Here is a 17,336-nt window from a genome sequence, read left to right as displayed (position 1 = left end):
CTTCAACAACTGTCTGGTTTTGGACAAAAGAATGCTACAACAGACAGTCATGATTGCTGAGAGAACGACTAGTGACCCTCAGCCCACTCTCTAGGACTTGTGCTATACACTACCAGAATAAGGAAACAAGCAGAGAAATAAATGTACGAATCCCACGCACTAAAGGCCCTCCGCCAAACGCTATAACATCTCCAGGAGTCTAAGTAGGAGCTTAGTTTGCTGCTCATTGGATTGGCAACAGACCTTCTACAGGAGAACTCAAACAAGCTCATCTACTTCAGCGCTCCCACTTCAGTGCCATGCATATTGTGTTTGGCTTTTAGGTTGGTCTACAATGAAATCCATGGTTCAGTATGTACAGTTCCCCGATGGTAACTTGGAATAGAAATTAGTGAATAGAATTGGAATTACTTGTAAGAATAGTGATTAGTTAGACAATATGAACCATCTATCCATATATTTTCATGTCTGCTACATGCACTACACTTAAAAAAGATACCACACTTTAAATGTATTTCTGGTCACTAGTGTGGGCTTGTTAGTGCACAGCACAATAAAGTATTTATGTCTGTTTGAATGAGTGCTGTGAGTGAGGTGTCAGAGACAAGCACTCTCTCTCTGTGTCTTGAAGCATTTCTGTTCATGCTCAGATGGGCAGAATGAGAAATAGCTGTCTCCTGTTCATTTTACACGTAGAGCACTGTTTTTATGGCACAAATAACAAAACATTGATATGGAATTGTTGTGTTATGGTCTGAACGTCAGTGGAATGACACCGGACACATCACAAAGGTTCAGACAAATAGAGGTTATGCGCGTGACGTCGCCGTCGGCCGGAGTGACTGCGGTTACGCCCACTGAGTGGCAAAAACACTAAGTGGAAGCATTTGTTTTCAGTGTGAATGCCGCGAAAAACACACAAAACACATCTAAAACAAGAAAGAGATTTGAGATTGACTGTACAACTAGATTTGACAAGAAATCGAAGGTATTTTTACAGACTGCTGAAAGCTACAGATCAGAGAAATAAATGGATCGCTGCAATCCATAGAAACAACTGGATCCAGGCAGAGAAACGTGGATTTGCAGTTATCATTTTTGTTTCAATATACTGAATTTAGGGTTAAAATCATACCCTATATATTGTATTGTTATATATTGCATTGACAACTCATCAATTAAATATTTACCATCGTATATTCTGCATAATTGGATGTTTTTAAATAAACCCTGACAAAAAACTATACAAGTTTTAGGGCTGGACGATATGATGATATAACATTGATATGAGTAATCAACCTTATTTAGACCTGTTGTATTTATATAAAGCGTTCACGGGCAAATTTGCTATATGGATTTCCCTGGCGTCGAAATCAGACTCGTATACGTAAATGTCAGGAAACACAATTCCTGGCTGCATGTCAGTATCCATGGATCACTGGATCTTTGGTAAGTTGTAAGGAACACTATATCGAGTCCAACCGTTAGTTTAAACTGATAATCGTTTGTTTTACTCGTGTATTCGCAGTTTCCCCTATTAAATCCAGTCACACAGCAGCTCTTGTGCCACTCAGTCCGGCTGAGGGGGCGTGATCCGGCGGGACAGTGACGTCAATGCATTCCCTCTATTCCAACTCACTTGGAGCTGCCAAAAAGTCCTCAAACTATTTTGATTAATTTTTAAGAAGATATAGGCTGATATATATTTGGATCTGGTCCAAAGTGGCTAAATGGCATGTATCTTGTGAGCACAATGTCCAAACTGCACAAAACGTGGTACAGATGGAGAACAGGACATTCTGAGTACACATGCCAAATTCAATGGATCTCCAATAATAGGGGCAGTAATAACTGAAGAAAAACTTTTAAACTATGTTAACATTTACCACAAATAAAACAGTATCAAAAACTACTGTTGTTTAAATATTTGAATGACAATTAGGGTTATTTTTCCTATATGTTGGTTATATTCATGTCCATACACTTCAGGGTTTAGAAACAACAACAACTGACAATCACATTTTACACCTCAGCAGCAGAATAATTGATTAAAAAGAAATAAGAATGTCTCATTTATAACTAAGCGTTAAATGGTGACTAATTACGTGTGTCCGAGGGCTGTACGACAGAATCAGCATGAAGTGTACAGTTTGCAGGACTGTGTTATTTGAAATGTCTTCCACTTCCCAGACTGTGTCTGTCTGCTGAAAGAAGAAACAGTGTAGTTTGTATGGAAAGGCTGTCTTCCCCCATTGCAAGGCTGCGTGAGTTCAGCGCTTTGACCTCTGTGCGGTTTGTGTTGGTATGTTTTTTTTCTTTCGCGTGGTCTTCTTGACAGGTCTGGCAGCAGATCACAGCTGGTTTTCTACTGGCAGGAGTCAAGGGAAGCTGATTTCCTCCAAAGCAAACAGTCATCTAAGAGCTGAGGCTTTCACTGGACAAGGAGCACATGTGGAAAACGGGTGACTTTAAAGTGGAAAATGGAGCTATTCACACAATCATCTTTATGAACCGAGCAATTGCATGGGAGTCCTGTTTGTGCAGCTGTTGCCCCCATTGCATTAGATGTTTTGTGGCTTGTTCCTCTCACAGTGCCTACATTACTCACCCTCAGCCAACATGACTCCCAGAAGGCCCGAGCTGTGTCACATTTGGGCATACCGATCACGTGTACTCTTCACATACCCCATATTACCTGGAATATACCAGGCTAATATGCCCTGACTCCAGCCAGGGGGCCAGAGAGGGCTTTTCCCCTTGAGATGAGAGCGCAGCCACAGTCACATCCAGCGGGAGTGAGTTGCTGAAGGCTTTCTTCTGCGCCTGTGTGTGTATAATTGCAAGTGTAGATGGAGCGTCTGTCAGTTTTGTGATTGTGAGGTGCAGACAGCAGCCCGAGGGTTCCCTCCATCAGCGCGTCGCCTCACACATCAATACAAACACACACACACAACACATTCTCCCACAAGGGCGCCTACCCTCAAAATCCCCCGCTAATGGAAGCCACTGCAGTTTTCAGTCAGGTTTTCATGCACAGCTCCGTGTAAATGTGATGCCAACAGACATTTCCTTCATGAAGAAAGAGAAGAATACTGAAAATACAAAATTGAGTTCATTATAGTTGTTTTACAACATAGTGCTTTGTTGTATTTGATTCAGGCTAAAGCCCATAGTATACTTCGGGGTTTTTTGGCGCATATGTAGCAGACTTCAAGTGGTAACCACAGGACACCATGGAAACACGACCACACAACGACTGAAGTGATGATACTCGGAGTTGTTTATTCACCTTAAACAGAGTAGTGAGACACAATTAGGGACATACCTGTACCAGAAGGCCTACTCTCTCATTCCTCCGCTTCCCCGTCTGCATTTAACAAGGGCATTATATAGCATTTAACATATGTAGATGATGGTGCTGAATTACCCCACATAACAGGACAGCACTCATAGGAAACATAAATGGAAATTAAATAACACATTTGAGAAAGTTAACATACAAACATGTTATAAGTTCACTTAAATGCACATATGAATGTACTTTAAACTGATTGTTGAACTACTGTGCGTATAATAAAGTTCCTTTTTTACACAAACAGTCTCATTGTATGAAAATATACCACAAGGCATTTAGTATGAAATTAGCCCTAGTATATACTGGAAGTACACAACTATCAAGTTAAACTCACACATTACATAGTAAACAGTCAAATAAAAGATCACAAATTGAAAAAAACATACCTTAAACAGAGTAGTGAGACACAATTAGGGACATACCAGAAGGCCTACTCTCTCATTCCTGCATTGAAAGACGCACGTGAAAACGAGGCTCTAACTTTAACACGGTTAAAAGAGCAACTTACAAAGAAAATAATCGAATCACACTGATACACATTATGACATAACCTCTTAACAGTGTTTTGACATCATAAATAAAGTGATTTCATTACAGAAAATCAGTTAATACAAGACAAATAGGAGAGAGAAAAACTACCTCCGCTTCCCCGTCTGCATACACCATGCGTATGAGCGCGAACGCGTAAAGGAGAAGCGATATAGTTTACTTTGGTGTCCCACTAATTAAGGCCCACATACAACAATTGATAGGAACTCTCGATCGGAACCACTGAAAATAGTACATTGAAAACAAGTTTAGCTGAAGTTAACAGTTTATACTACATTTCTTATTACACATAAAAAAAAAAAAAACTCAAATGCCTAAATTGACCGGCTACACATACACTAGTATGCGTACAGTTGAATGTGTATCCTTTCAAAGTACACTCCAATTGATAGTTTGCCCAGACGCAGGCGGTCGACATACGTGCTCTAGAAAGTTTCATCTTTGCTATTTTTTCCAGAAGTCAAAAATGTCTGTATTATTTTTAACTAAAGTTGCGGCTCTCTCATAACCCTCACACGAGCGCTTGTCAATGCGGGTGTCTGTTGTTGTTGCTGTCTCCAGTATTGTGGTGTTGTTCCATCTCTTTGGTTTCATTTTCTGCTGTGAAACAACAGTCTGGGCCAGTGTCGTCACCTTGTGGAACAACTGATCAGTGCAAAACAAACAAAGTGCGTGGTTTCAAAAATCTGTCGGTGTATGTACTATTATGGTGATGAAATTTGCATCACGCTTACTGTACACGAACCGCCTCATAAACGTAAAAATATATTTTACAGCCGACGTATACTTTTGGCATTTAGATTATTATTATTATTTTTTTTAATCTTTCCCAGCCATTGACAGAATTTTCTGGCTTTCCGTGTTTACACTGTTATACGGTAGGGGGCGCTGTTACACATCTTCTAAAAGAGTACAGAATCTCTTGATCAAAACACAGGTGAAGAAGAAGCAAAAAAAAAAAAACTATATTATATGTAATCAGATGCATATGTAAAATAACGCGATCTTCAACATTAAACAGCATATAAATCAAAACTGCGTAACGTTATACTGAATGAAATGTCGACCCAGGACGAGCTTTAGGACTGTGAAGCTTTGGAGGTGTTGATGGACTCGATCTACTCCATCTGTGTTTTGATCATCGTTCTGAACCTGAAAACGAGATTTTCTTAGCTTAAGCTAAGTGTTGATAAAAAAAAGAACGCATGAAGCTAGAATAAAACGTTTGATTTGTTTTTAAAGCATGAGGGTCTGTTCTTTCTTTTGATATATGGCATGTTCAGATAATTCTGCCATGAAAAGTTTGTGAAAATGATCAAAAGTGCTGGTGGTGGCTGGCAACTTTTTCAAAAACGTTGGCGGGGAAAGAGTTAAAATCCCCATGATATCAAAATATTGTTTTTTTTTTAGCTATGGGACTTCATCTTCATCTTTAAGCTCATGTACTCCTAAAAGTTGACTAAACTAACTTTTTATAAGATGTATGCATATCAAATATACAGTCTTCTTCTACCAGGAAAATGGACCAAAGATATTAAAGACATCATCTAGTAAATACATATATTGGTCCATTAAAATAAAATAAAAATGTCTTTCCTCCTAAGCCTGGCTGTGTGTAGCAACGCTAATGGCTTTTTCATAGAGTTTCTGTACTTTCTTAATGATTTTAAAGAGTGGAAATATTTCTTTCATGAGTTCTGTAAGTGTTTAAAAATGGAAATGTGTCGATGAGTTCAGTCATAAAAGTAAAATGTTAATGTTATGAAAACTTTTCATAATTTAATGAACTGGTTATTTAATTTATTTTATAACATTAATCTATACTTTCTATCATCTACTATAAAAAGTTAATCCAATAACCAACTGCTTGAATTGAAAGACATTTAATTAGTTTAAATTTGCAACATTATAGTTTTACTGTAGCTGAGCTGTAATAAGGAAACAGAATAAGGATGTATTTTCTTGTCTTTTTTCAAATGTTTGTTCAGTGTCACGATTTGCATATGTTCCGATGAACTACATGTGATATAGACAATGTAGGCAAGCCATTATATACAAAAGATGCCCAGTTTTAGATGTAACTCTATTCCATTTATGTTTTCCGTGTAGTAAATATGTCTTTTATAATTACAGAAATGTAAAAAGTCTTCTGCTGAACTCAAAAGAAGATATTTTGAAGAATGTTGGAAATCAAACAGTTGATGGACCCCATTGACTTCCATAGTATTTTTTTTTCCTATACCATGGAAATCAATAGTCATCAACTGTTTGTTTACCAGCATTCTTTAAAATATCTTCTTTTGTGTTCAGCAGAGGAAAGAAACTCATACAGGTTTGGAACAACTTGAGGAAGAGGAAGTTATGACAGGATTTACAATTCTGCTAGTTAACAGGAGATGTTTTCTTTGAATTAGGTAGGCGCATCCATGAGATGTTTTTAAAAGTGTTGGGGACATGCCCCATCTGTCCCACCCATAAATTATGCCTATGTTCACTATTAATCAGATGTAATGCAAATGCTCTGGATGGAGCTGGTAAGAGCTTACATTTACTGCCGATGAGACTCCAAAGGAACCAGCGCACTTTACAATGAAATCTAAAACAGTCTGTGTAAATATCCCTAATGCCACTTCAGAGTCAGCTTCTGTTCGTCCCACATCTGCAGTGCAAAGATGGCTTTTGTTGATATTACTGATTGTATTTTACTGGTAACAGCCCGTTAGTGCCGCCTTATTCGAATTGAATTTATTGATTAAATGTAAGAATTTGACACATGATGAAGCGTACTTTTAAAAAGGTTAGAGAAAATACCCCTGGAAATCAATTTAAGGGAGAAATATCAGCCCTTAATGGAAAAGTTTGTTTCTTTCGCTGTCGATTGCGCTTGAAAATGCACTTGTCTCAAAAACCACAACAGGTGCTGTTTGAATGGGCATGATGCTTCTGTGTGCGGATCTACAGTGAACGGCGTGAGGTGTAACTGCGTTTACAAGAGCACCTTTTCTTTGATTTAATCCTGAATAATTTAGTCGAGTCGATGATTTAGCATAAGAGGTGTGATCAATCAGTAAATAAGAGCAGCATCTTTTAAATGCGTCATATTTTCAAGCTTTTAAAATGCCACATGTTGTTCATGCAAAATTAGGAAATGCGAATGTAAACTTTATTTGCCTTCACGTTTCAAAACGCATTGATCAATATGCTTGCGTAGACTTCTTCTCCGCATTCTGATGGTGAGCAAGTCTCATCGACAATAAACACAAGCTCAATCCAGCACATTTACATTCAATGTGATTAATAGTGGATCATTTCACGTGTTTGTGCTTCTGTGTCAAAATGATCTGTTTAAGATGGGATTTCTGTTCATGTGTGCCAGGATATTTTAGAAATCCCAACTGGACGATGTTTTACGGCCATGTCCAGGATAAATGTAAGAGTGTGTATGATCACCCAATATACATACAGTCAGGGTGATATTAAATGACTTAAATATAAGATTTTGGCCATGTTGCCCATCTCTAAGTCATTCATTCCCTGTGACTTGCAAAGGCTTGCGTTTGGTTTGGTCACACCACAAGGTGTCGCTGTGGCCTCAAAGCTTCAGCACTGCCGCTCTGAGCTCGATCGCAATGTCTGAGGTAAAACACGCCCCCCTCATTAGCATACGGACAAAGACATGTAGAAATAAATAAATGTAGAAATAAATAAATGTGGAAATGAATAAATAAAAAAATATATATATACAATAATACATAAGGAAATACAAGTATAAATACTCATATTTTTACTTCTTTGTATATTTATTTATTTATGTATATATTTATGCATTTTTGTTTTTTACATTTCTTCACATATTTATGTATTTATTTCTTATTTTGTCAGATTTGGAATTCCAAACAGAACACTGTACTGTAATATTAAAGGGGCATTCCACCCATTTGAACATTGTTTTTTATTTAAAGTGGGTCATATATGTAGTCGAAATGTAAAATAAATTTTGAATTTGGTGCCTTCGTGATCGAGAAAAGACAAAAAACAACTTCAGGACGCATTTGTATGAAAGACAACAACTCCCACAATGCACCACATTGCACAGCTCCGCAAGCCACTCCCACTAATCCAGAAAGCGCATATCTGCCTATAAGAGAAATCACTCTTCCGTCTACAAGGCTAGCTACCACCAGAGCTTGAAATTCATTTCACATTCACACAAAATGTCTAGTTATAGTTGGCGAACTCATTACTCCTCGTTTGTATTTCTTTCGAAAAGGTGAATTATTGCATGGTGCCTGGATGTTCAGTCAGAACATATGCGGTGCGAATCTAGGATAGTTCACAACACAAACGTCCGTGTCCTCGTCTGATTCAGAGATTTCGTCCAGGAGAAATTGTCATCGTTAAAATTCTTTGCCGCAGACGGACTCTATCTCTGTGTTCGTAGCGGTTCGTAGTTGCATAGTGAGATCACCGGCGCCACCAGTCCGCCCTAACCCGAGCCAGTCCGGGCTCCTCGTCCACGGCAGGCAGGTCTTCTGCCTCGGCTGCTCTTCGCTATAATGCGGCTTGTAAAGGTAGCCACAAACACCTGATTCAAGCATCAGACTTCCGAAATCCTCTTCCTCTAGTCTATATCATATTGAGCTCTCTCCTCCGCTATTGTCATAACTTTACATCTGTCTCCACAGCGCCTGTTAGCTTAGCTTCACACAAGATGGAGGATATTGCTTTCAGTTTCAGAGAGTAAAGTCCCACCCACTGATCTGTAATAGGTCTGTAGCGTGAGCGGGTCCCGCCCCCTGGGAAAGATGAGGAACTAGTGCTTGTAGTCTCAACAGAAATCCCCCCCTCTTACACTTCCTCCTACAATGACGCAAAATGACGATTTTTGCGTCATTGTAGGAGGAAGTGTAAAAGGTAAATAACGGATTTCTCCCGTCTCAGGAGAAAATGAGAGAGTGTTGCACGACCATTCAATAGTATGACTGGGTTTCTAACAATGCAAAGCTTAATGCAAATGGGTGGAGTGTCCCTTTAAATATGTCCATTACAACATCACTTTATCTTACTGGATAATTTGTCTAACAACATATAATGTTGTTTATTATCTGTGCCTCTATGAATAAGGTACTCATCTGTGGCCACATCTCTGACTACATTACAATTCCACTTCATCACATATTTAAGAATTGATAAATAATTGAACTAGTATGAGAAAGCAGGGAGAAACTGTCTTTGGGCGATTACATTTATAAATGGTAATTCAAATCAGTTATTATTTAATTTTATAAAAAAAAAAATTGTTGTTGTTGTTTAAGAAAAGCATCATTCGGGTAATTGTTTTGTTGAAACGTGCACAGAAAATGGAGAAGAACTTCTGTTTTTACTCATTTAAATGAACGAGCCATGCACAAGAAACAATCAGTCATCCAGGATGTATCACATTATGGCATATAATGCTTGTCATACATGGCTGCTTCAGATCTCTGTATCTCGCTGGTTGTTCTATAGCAGGACAGGATCCGACGCGAGCGGTTTGATATATCCGGCGTGTAATCTCACAGGACCTGCTCCTCCGTGCCGTCTCATTCATTTGGCATGCTGCACAACAATCCGATTTGTTTGCTAATTGTGTCCTGTTCTTTATCTGATTGGTGCTCTTGCCTCTTTTGAATTGTGAAACTATGGCAACAGGCATCAGTGGGGCGGCCACAGGAGCGCACGAGCCGAAGCAGATCTGCTGAACGGTTCACATGTAGAAGAGATATCGGTGAAATCCTTCATAGATTGGCACTGAAACAGCCAGATCTCTTCAAACGCTTATGCTTTTGTCCCAGTGGCTTTTATTGACCATGGCTGATGTCAATTCTGCAGGCATCTGTCTCTCGTTCGCTCTGTAATTTTATACAAATGTCTCGCTTCTCCTTTTTTCAGCAATTTATTCTTGATCTCAATGAAAATGTAAGAATAGAGAGAGAGGAAGGGCGGTGTGTGGAGGAAGTGTGAATCTGCTGTGCGAGGCAAGATATCGTCCCGCGTTGATTCATCACGTCTCCCTGCTGGATTGTGAAGGGCCGTCTAATGAAGTTCAGCCCGTCAGAATGAAGGGACTAATTCTGATTTAGCTGAGCTAATGAACTTCCTCTCTCCTGGTGTGAGCGGCTCACGGGGCGGCCGACACACTGACGGAGAGACGCTGCGAGACCAGGAAAGAAAGAGCGTGTAAAGTGCTTAAATGCTGTTGCTGAGAGGTATTAAAATGAAACGTGTGTGTGCGCTGAAATTATGCTAATGCTTGACCTCAGGTATATCTGCTTAATATTTTTCAAATAAAGTCTCACATTTTGGAACAAAAGCACTTACAAAAAGATGTTTAAATCTTCATGAACCCGTCACATTGGCCACAAACACACTGCAGAGTAGTGAGAACTGCATTTAACAAACTGCATTTTACAAACTGCATTTGTAAAGCATCTTTCCCTCGCGGGTCAAAATGACCCGAAGCCCACAAATTATACTTATTTTATTTCATTTTGATCATATTTTGTAATTTTTTTACGGAATTTTTTTGAAGATTTTTTTTGTAATTTTTTTTGTTTACCTTTAAATTACTAGATTTGATCAATAAATAAATAGTAATTTAAGCACATTCCTCAAAATAACTCACAATTTCATGCATAACCCTTTTAATTCAGCTCAAAATATCTTACATTGGGTGTCTTTATATATAACATGATATTTCATGACTGTTTCCACTATATGTCCTTATAGCTCTATTTGGAGCAAATGAGCTGTTCCTCTGGGTCCTAAAGTCAGTTTCTCTTCAGTATACATTCAGATACACATGTAGACATTATAAAATCATTTTGTGGTAAAGTTTTAGCATTTTTAGTTAGAATTTTGAGCATTTTTAGGTTTTTCTACGTGAACATTAATTCCTATGGGGATCAAATTGACCCGCGAGGGAAGGATTTACTTTTTTTTTAAATTTCAATCACAAAACTTTTGACATGTAAGAGATCATTGTGCTGTAAAATCTAATGTTAAATGCTAATGTTGGGAAAGAGGGTGTTTGAATGTCTCAGTAGAGCATTATTTTTGTTTGTTCGGTTCACTTCACTGTGGATTATTTGGTAAACCAGTCACAATTCAACACATCTTTCCGTAAAAGTCTGTACCCGACAGTAATGTAATGACAGACGTTCAGTCAGACGTTCTTTGTCACAAAATTGTTACTGTTGTTTATGTCCAAGTAAATTAAGCCAATGACTAAACAATCAACTTGTTCAACAGTCGACAATCACATAGTTTTCCTTAGTAGCATGAAAATCCTCTGTTGTTATTACATTATAGCCTATTCATGTAATTTATGAACAATATTACAACTAACTACTCTATAACACACAATTGCGACTTTATATCACGCAATTCTGATTAAAAAGTCAGAATTGTGAGATAAAAAGTCGCAATTACCTTCTTTATTTTTTATTCTATGGCGGAAACAAGCTTCCTCCACTAAAGCATGACACATTTTCCATGTAATCTCCATGAATGAAAATGAGAAATGTAGATCTTCTTAAAGTTAATTTTACTGCACAAATGTAGCGTAAAAATAATAATAATAGTGTTTAAAAAAAAAAATCTTTCTTTTCTTTCTTTAAAAATTGTCTGTATTCTTAATGAATACTAATTAATATTAGCTGGTTATTAAAAAATGATTAGAAATTAATTCATTATCCAGGGACTGACTTGATAGGCAGTGTAGAACCTACTCTATTGGTCATGTATACAAACTATATATATATATAATTTTATTTTTATTTTTTATCATACCCTCATTTAGGGCTGAGCCCCCTCTAATATTGAAAACCTACTATCGCCCCTTCCTATAATAATTTGAGAATAACCTTTAATAACCTACAATAATTTGAGAAGCACCCTTGTTGATTTTCTTCTGAAACCCGTCCTGATTTGAATATGGCAGTGAATCACATTAATAAATGAATAATGTTCTCCTGGAAAAATGAACATTCTGTATGAATGCAACTAGAGATGTCTCCCTTTGTCTTCATTAGACACGAGATGTCAGATTTGCACGCAGGTCACATGCAGAAACGCTACAGCGAGTATATACACGTGTCTGTGTGTGTTTGCCAATCTGTGAATCTACAGCTCAAAACCATCATTGATCATAAAGGTTTGATTTGATACATTTCCCTTATAACGTCCTCCTACATTATTTTCAGCGTTAAATGAATAAAGACACGGCAGTCCCACATGAGCTGCTGAACTCATCAGGGAAATCACACACACACACACAGGAGGAGGAGTCAGTGTTCAATTCCCAGGGCTTTAATCACTGTTAATTTGGCTCATTATGTATGAATAGATGCACGACTCCCCCTAGTGAGCTGTTCTCAGGTCAGTATCTGCTGCCGTATAGCTGCAGCTTCACGTCTCTGTTGCAGATCAGGCAATCTCACAATCCACTGTGACAGAACTTTTTATTTATATCTCAAATAAATGCGGTCCTTCAAAATTTGCTCAGCAATCTTTTTTTCTGCTTAAAATGGAGCTTTGCCATCACAGGAGATGTATTAAAATATACCACTGTAGAAAACAGTTATTTTATTGATTGTATTTATTTGTTTGCTTGCTTGTTTACAGTTATTTTAATGATCCGATATTCATGATCAAGTCATTGATCCAAAAAAAAAGCAGACTTTGTGAACATAAGAATCTTTATTTTTCCAACATAAAAAATCTTACTCATTCCAAACATAAGGGGCTTTCGCACCGGAGGAACCTTTTCATAATTCCTAGAACTAATGGCGGAAGTACCCGGATTTTGGCGCGTTCGCACCGCAGGAACTGGGAATGATTTTAGTTCTATGAACGCCTTTTGGAGAAACTAATTTAGCTCCTACTTCAGAGTCGGTCTAAACCAGCACTATAGGAACTACCAGTGACGTTAGTGTTCGCTGATTGGCTGAACGCACACAAAACACCAGCACCCACCATTTAATAAAAAGCAGTGTAAACACAGATTATAGCCTATATATTTACTCCAGAAACTAACTCTACGAACATGGAAAACAGTGATAGACGGACCTCTTAACCTTTCGCTGAGGAGAAAATCCAACGCACCTTTGAGGGAACCAAGCCAAACATGATTATGTACTTCTGCTCAGCTAGCAACACTGGACATCAACCACACGCCAACCATACTGTCTACTTTCTATGTATAACAGTTCTATCTAATAACGTATTAGACAGCACTGTTAGACAGATCGTAAACTAATGAACACATAGAATGGGAGCACTGTGTGCTCAGCCTCTGGCGTTCTCAGCGCCGTCAAATAAAAGTCACAACAACAAGCGCGGCGTACGTCACTTCAGAGTTCCTACTGGTGGTGCGAATGTAACCAGGAAAATGTTCCTAAGGGAACCATTAGTTCTCAGGGAACCATCCTGGTGGCTAGTTCCTAGAAACTATTCGGTGCGAAAGCCCCTATAGTGTATTGTGTTCTTCTTTCCATCTGTGTTGTAGCTAGTAAGATCCACTGTTTATCACCACCAACCATGAGTACCTCAAACCATCCTATTCTTCTGTCCAGAAGTGCATCGGAAGCACGACTGATGTAAAGATGCTCCTCTTGTTCAGACTTTTCTAAGTGATCAGACTTGCCTGGCGGATTATATAATGGGCAATAAAAGCAAATAGAGTTACACTGATATAGAGACCAGGGGGCTCATTTATAAAACTGTGTGTAGGAACCTTACTAAAAGTGTACGTGCGCCCGAAAGCCAAAAATGGCGTACGCAAAAAAATATTCAGACTTATAAAACCGTTCGTACGCCAGAACCTGCGCAGAATTCACTTTATAAATCCCAGTCAGCGGAAGATTGTGCGTTCATGCGTCTCCACCCGAAATAACCATATATTATGGAGCTTACAACGCCTAGTTTTACTATGCAGATCCTCATCTACATATCATTTGCATATGATTATTCATCCACGTGATAACGTTTAACGGTACAAGACACATTACATTAATAAAAATCAAGTAGTTGCCTATCCTTGCCTTGTTTTTGAATACATAAATCAAATAGTGTAAAATACATTTCAGAGAAAGTTTTTCTTAATCTTTTCCACTTGCCGAATTGTATTTTTAATTGATTTATATTTTTAATGGAAACAGATAGGCCTTGGGCATTATTTGCACGAAACTATTTTCTCAGACAATCTGGTATTATCATGATAAGCAATTATCTCTGTGGTTAAAACATTAAAACAGCATGCCAGAGGAAAAGTGTTCAGAAGCATCGCATCCACAACAAATATTTCTATTGACTGAATTTAAAAAAATGTTGTAACTTCAGTAATGATTTCATGTTTAAGTGTTTAACTCCATTAATTTGAATGGCATATTTAATATAAATGTTTATATCAGAAGTAAAACATAGTTTAAATAATTATTTTATTTATTTAAACTGTTATTTGCGTCAGTTTCACTAAACGGCTCAACGCGCTCGCTGGCGCGGACATTTAAGAAGGGATGGATATTTGCTTCACGTGACAGGCTTGGTGAGTGAAATTATATTTGTATTGTCTTTATGTATATGTTTAATTTTCTTTAGATTTTCTGTCTAAAAGTGACCAAAAAGACATTTAACTCCAGCTCACCATCGGTGTCGCCAAACTGCTCCATCTCCAAAACGTTCGTACGCATGGGTCAGAGTTTGCGTGCAGGTGCGCAAATTTTCCCGTCAAGTTTGTTTTTATAAATCACAACTTTTGCGTAGGAAGTGGCGTACGCCTCTTTCAGGGCCTGTTTTGTGCGTACGCAACGGTTATAAATGAGGCCCCAGAATATCAAGACTTGGAGGTGGGTGCGATTGACTTGGAAAGGTCATGCAGACAATGTAACAATCACCTAGCAATGCCCTGACAATCACCCAGAACGCCCTAGCATTGTGAAGCTGCAAACACAGATGTAAAATGAACTGGTAGTTGTGTGTGGACTGCTGTAGTGGTGTTTGAGGATCCTGTCACAGTTGACGCTGTGCTGAATGCCATCTGTGGCCACCTGTGCTAACGACTCCTCTGGGGGTTCGGCAGGCAGCAGATGTTCCCATGAGGCACGTTCCCCTGGAGTCACATCTGCTCACACAGACCTGCGAGTTCAGGCCACCTCTGATATCCTTCAGAAAAGCAACTCCACTATATACGCACATGCAATACATAATGGCGCATTTAACACAGCTTAAAAATGCTTTGTAGATCTATTTTTTTTATTAATTGCACTGATAAAATGTGTAGAAAAGTTGTCAGAAAATTACCAGTACCTTTTCTATTTACATATATTTCCTTCAACACTAAGGGTACATTTGCACGACAACTACTAAAAACGTGGTATTATTCATGCCAGGCCAGTAGATGGCGATGTCACTTTGTAAAGAACCGCTACGCGCCTATAGACTGAACACGTATTACACATGCGCATGACGTCACCGGTTTCACCGTTTCGTGTTTTTGTTGTTTACATTGTAAGACGATAGCGGTATCGTTTTCAAAAACCAGCACTTTGAAACCCGTTTTCAAAAGTTTGTGTTTTCAGGCCCCCAAAACACTGTTGTCATGTAAATCAATGGCCAAAACGGTTTTCCATTTTTATTTGAAAATAATGTGTAAATGGCCCCTAAACCACAACACAATTCAATGTGCAATTTAAACCATGGGTAAAAAACATTCCTTTATTCCTAATTATTTTGCTGACTTTTTAGCTTATGTTCCCTTGACAAACAATACTACATAAACAATGCTTTTTGTTTATTAAAATAAAATGTTTTCATGTTGTTGTGAGCTGATCCATATCCTATTGTTGATTTGAAATACTTATACTGTACTAATTTATTAGGTTGTGATGAAACTAGTGAAGTAGTGGAATGTTTCTAAATTGGCACAATAAAAAAATCAATTTAAATGAAATGTATATCTGAATTTTTTTTTATATTTTTAATCTGTTCAGAATCATTTGTTATGGTTTTAGGAGCAATACCGTATAGAACACATAATAATGATTTACTTTAGTTTGTTGGGGTTCATCAATAAACATTAATTTAATTCAAGAAGAAAATTTACATTTCTATTTATTTGAGCCATTTCGAGTTGTTGTCAGGTATGTGTTCAGTGTGTTTGTGTTTTAGGGTATGTTTACATGACAACAATGTAGGCTATTAAAAACTGAAAAGTTTTCCCTTTGCGTTTTTGAAAAGTACAAATGAAAACGTTGTCAGAACGATCCCCTTTCACACAGATCCACAAAAATGACTAAAAACGCTGTATTCTGTTGCCAGGCCAGTAGATGGCGATGTCACTGTGCAAAGAAACACTACGCTCCTATTGACTGAACACGTAATACGCATGCGCATGATGTCACCGTTTTCACAGATTCGTGTTTTTGTTGTTTACATGGAGACGATAACTGTCGTTTTCAAAAACTTGCGCTTTGAAACGCTTTTTTAAAAGTTAGCGTTCTCAGGCCCCAAACACTGTTGTTGTGTAAATGAACGGTCAAAACACGTGAAAAGTTTTCTGTTTTTAGTTGAAAACGGTGACATGCAAACGGTCCCTAAGTTATGTTTTTCGTCCGCCTGTTTCCCTTGTTAGTTTCGTTGGTTACTGATTATGTTACGCACCTGTTTCAGTTTCTGTTGATTACTCCACGTGTATTTAAGCCTTCAGTTCTCACAGTTCTTTGCTCGGTGTCGTCTAAGTTTAACGTGGTTTTGTTTTGTATTTCCTGAGTTTCTAGTACGTGTTCCTTGTTGGATTTATTATTAAAGAATGTTTGTTTCTTGGAATCTCCAGCGTCATGCGATTATTGTAACCACTAGTGACAGTTGTCTTATTTATTATTTGAGATCAATTGAGAAAAAAGTGTTTGGTAGAACATAACATGTACCATACATTTATGTAGTAAAAAAAATGTGTTTCTTCTTTTACAAATCTTACTCTGCCCAGCCAAGTCTTTGTTTAAAATCTTTGTAAATTAGAAATCAGAGTGCCACGAACTCTTATAAAATTAAAGATAACGCACATGGATATTTAAGTAATGAGCATCTGATGGCTTCAGTGTCTCATGTTCTTGACCTTGTTTTTCTGTGCAAAAAATAACATGATTCACTACATAAGAATTTAAGAACGCTTAAAATAAATCATATAATCTGACATTTCCAGTGACACAGGTTGTGTTTGTGTTTTTCTGTCTTTTCCCAGAGGAAGGTCTCATTCATGAATGTAAACTATGCAGTCAAACCTTCGACTCTCCAGCAAAACTACAGTGTCACCTCATCGAGCACAGCTTTGAGGGGATGGGCGGCACGTTCAAGTGTCCTGTCTGCTTCACAGGTACAGTTTTTTTTAGATATT

At 37.9% G+C, this 17,336-nt stretch overlaps 1 protein-coding gene across 3 annotated transcripts in view; it reads left to right on the top strand.

Moving 5' to 3' along the window:
* The window catches only part of LOC311291721 (zinc finger protein 521), a 102,133-nt gene that overhangs the window by 66,276 nt on the left and 18,521 nt on the right, over positions 1-17,336 (top strand). For all 3 annotated transcript variants that reach the window (XM_084410920.1, XM_084410919.1, XM_084410921.1), the window contains one exon: positions 17,184-17,315. In XM_084410920.1, the coding sequence (XP_084267046.1) occupies positions 17,184-17,315 (132 nt within the window). The remainder of the gene's footprint in view (positions 1-17,183; positions 17,316-17,336) is intronic.

Source organism: Rutilus rutilus (genome assembly GCF_951802725.1).
Source record: "Rutilus rutilus genome assembly, chromosome: 6".
In the NCBI taxonomy this organism is placed as follows: Eukaryota; Metazoa; Chordata; class Actinopteri; order Cypriniformes; family Leuciscidae; genus Rutilus; species Rutilus rutilus.
This window is presented reverse-complemented; position numbering and strand designations above follow the sequence as displayed.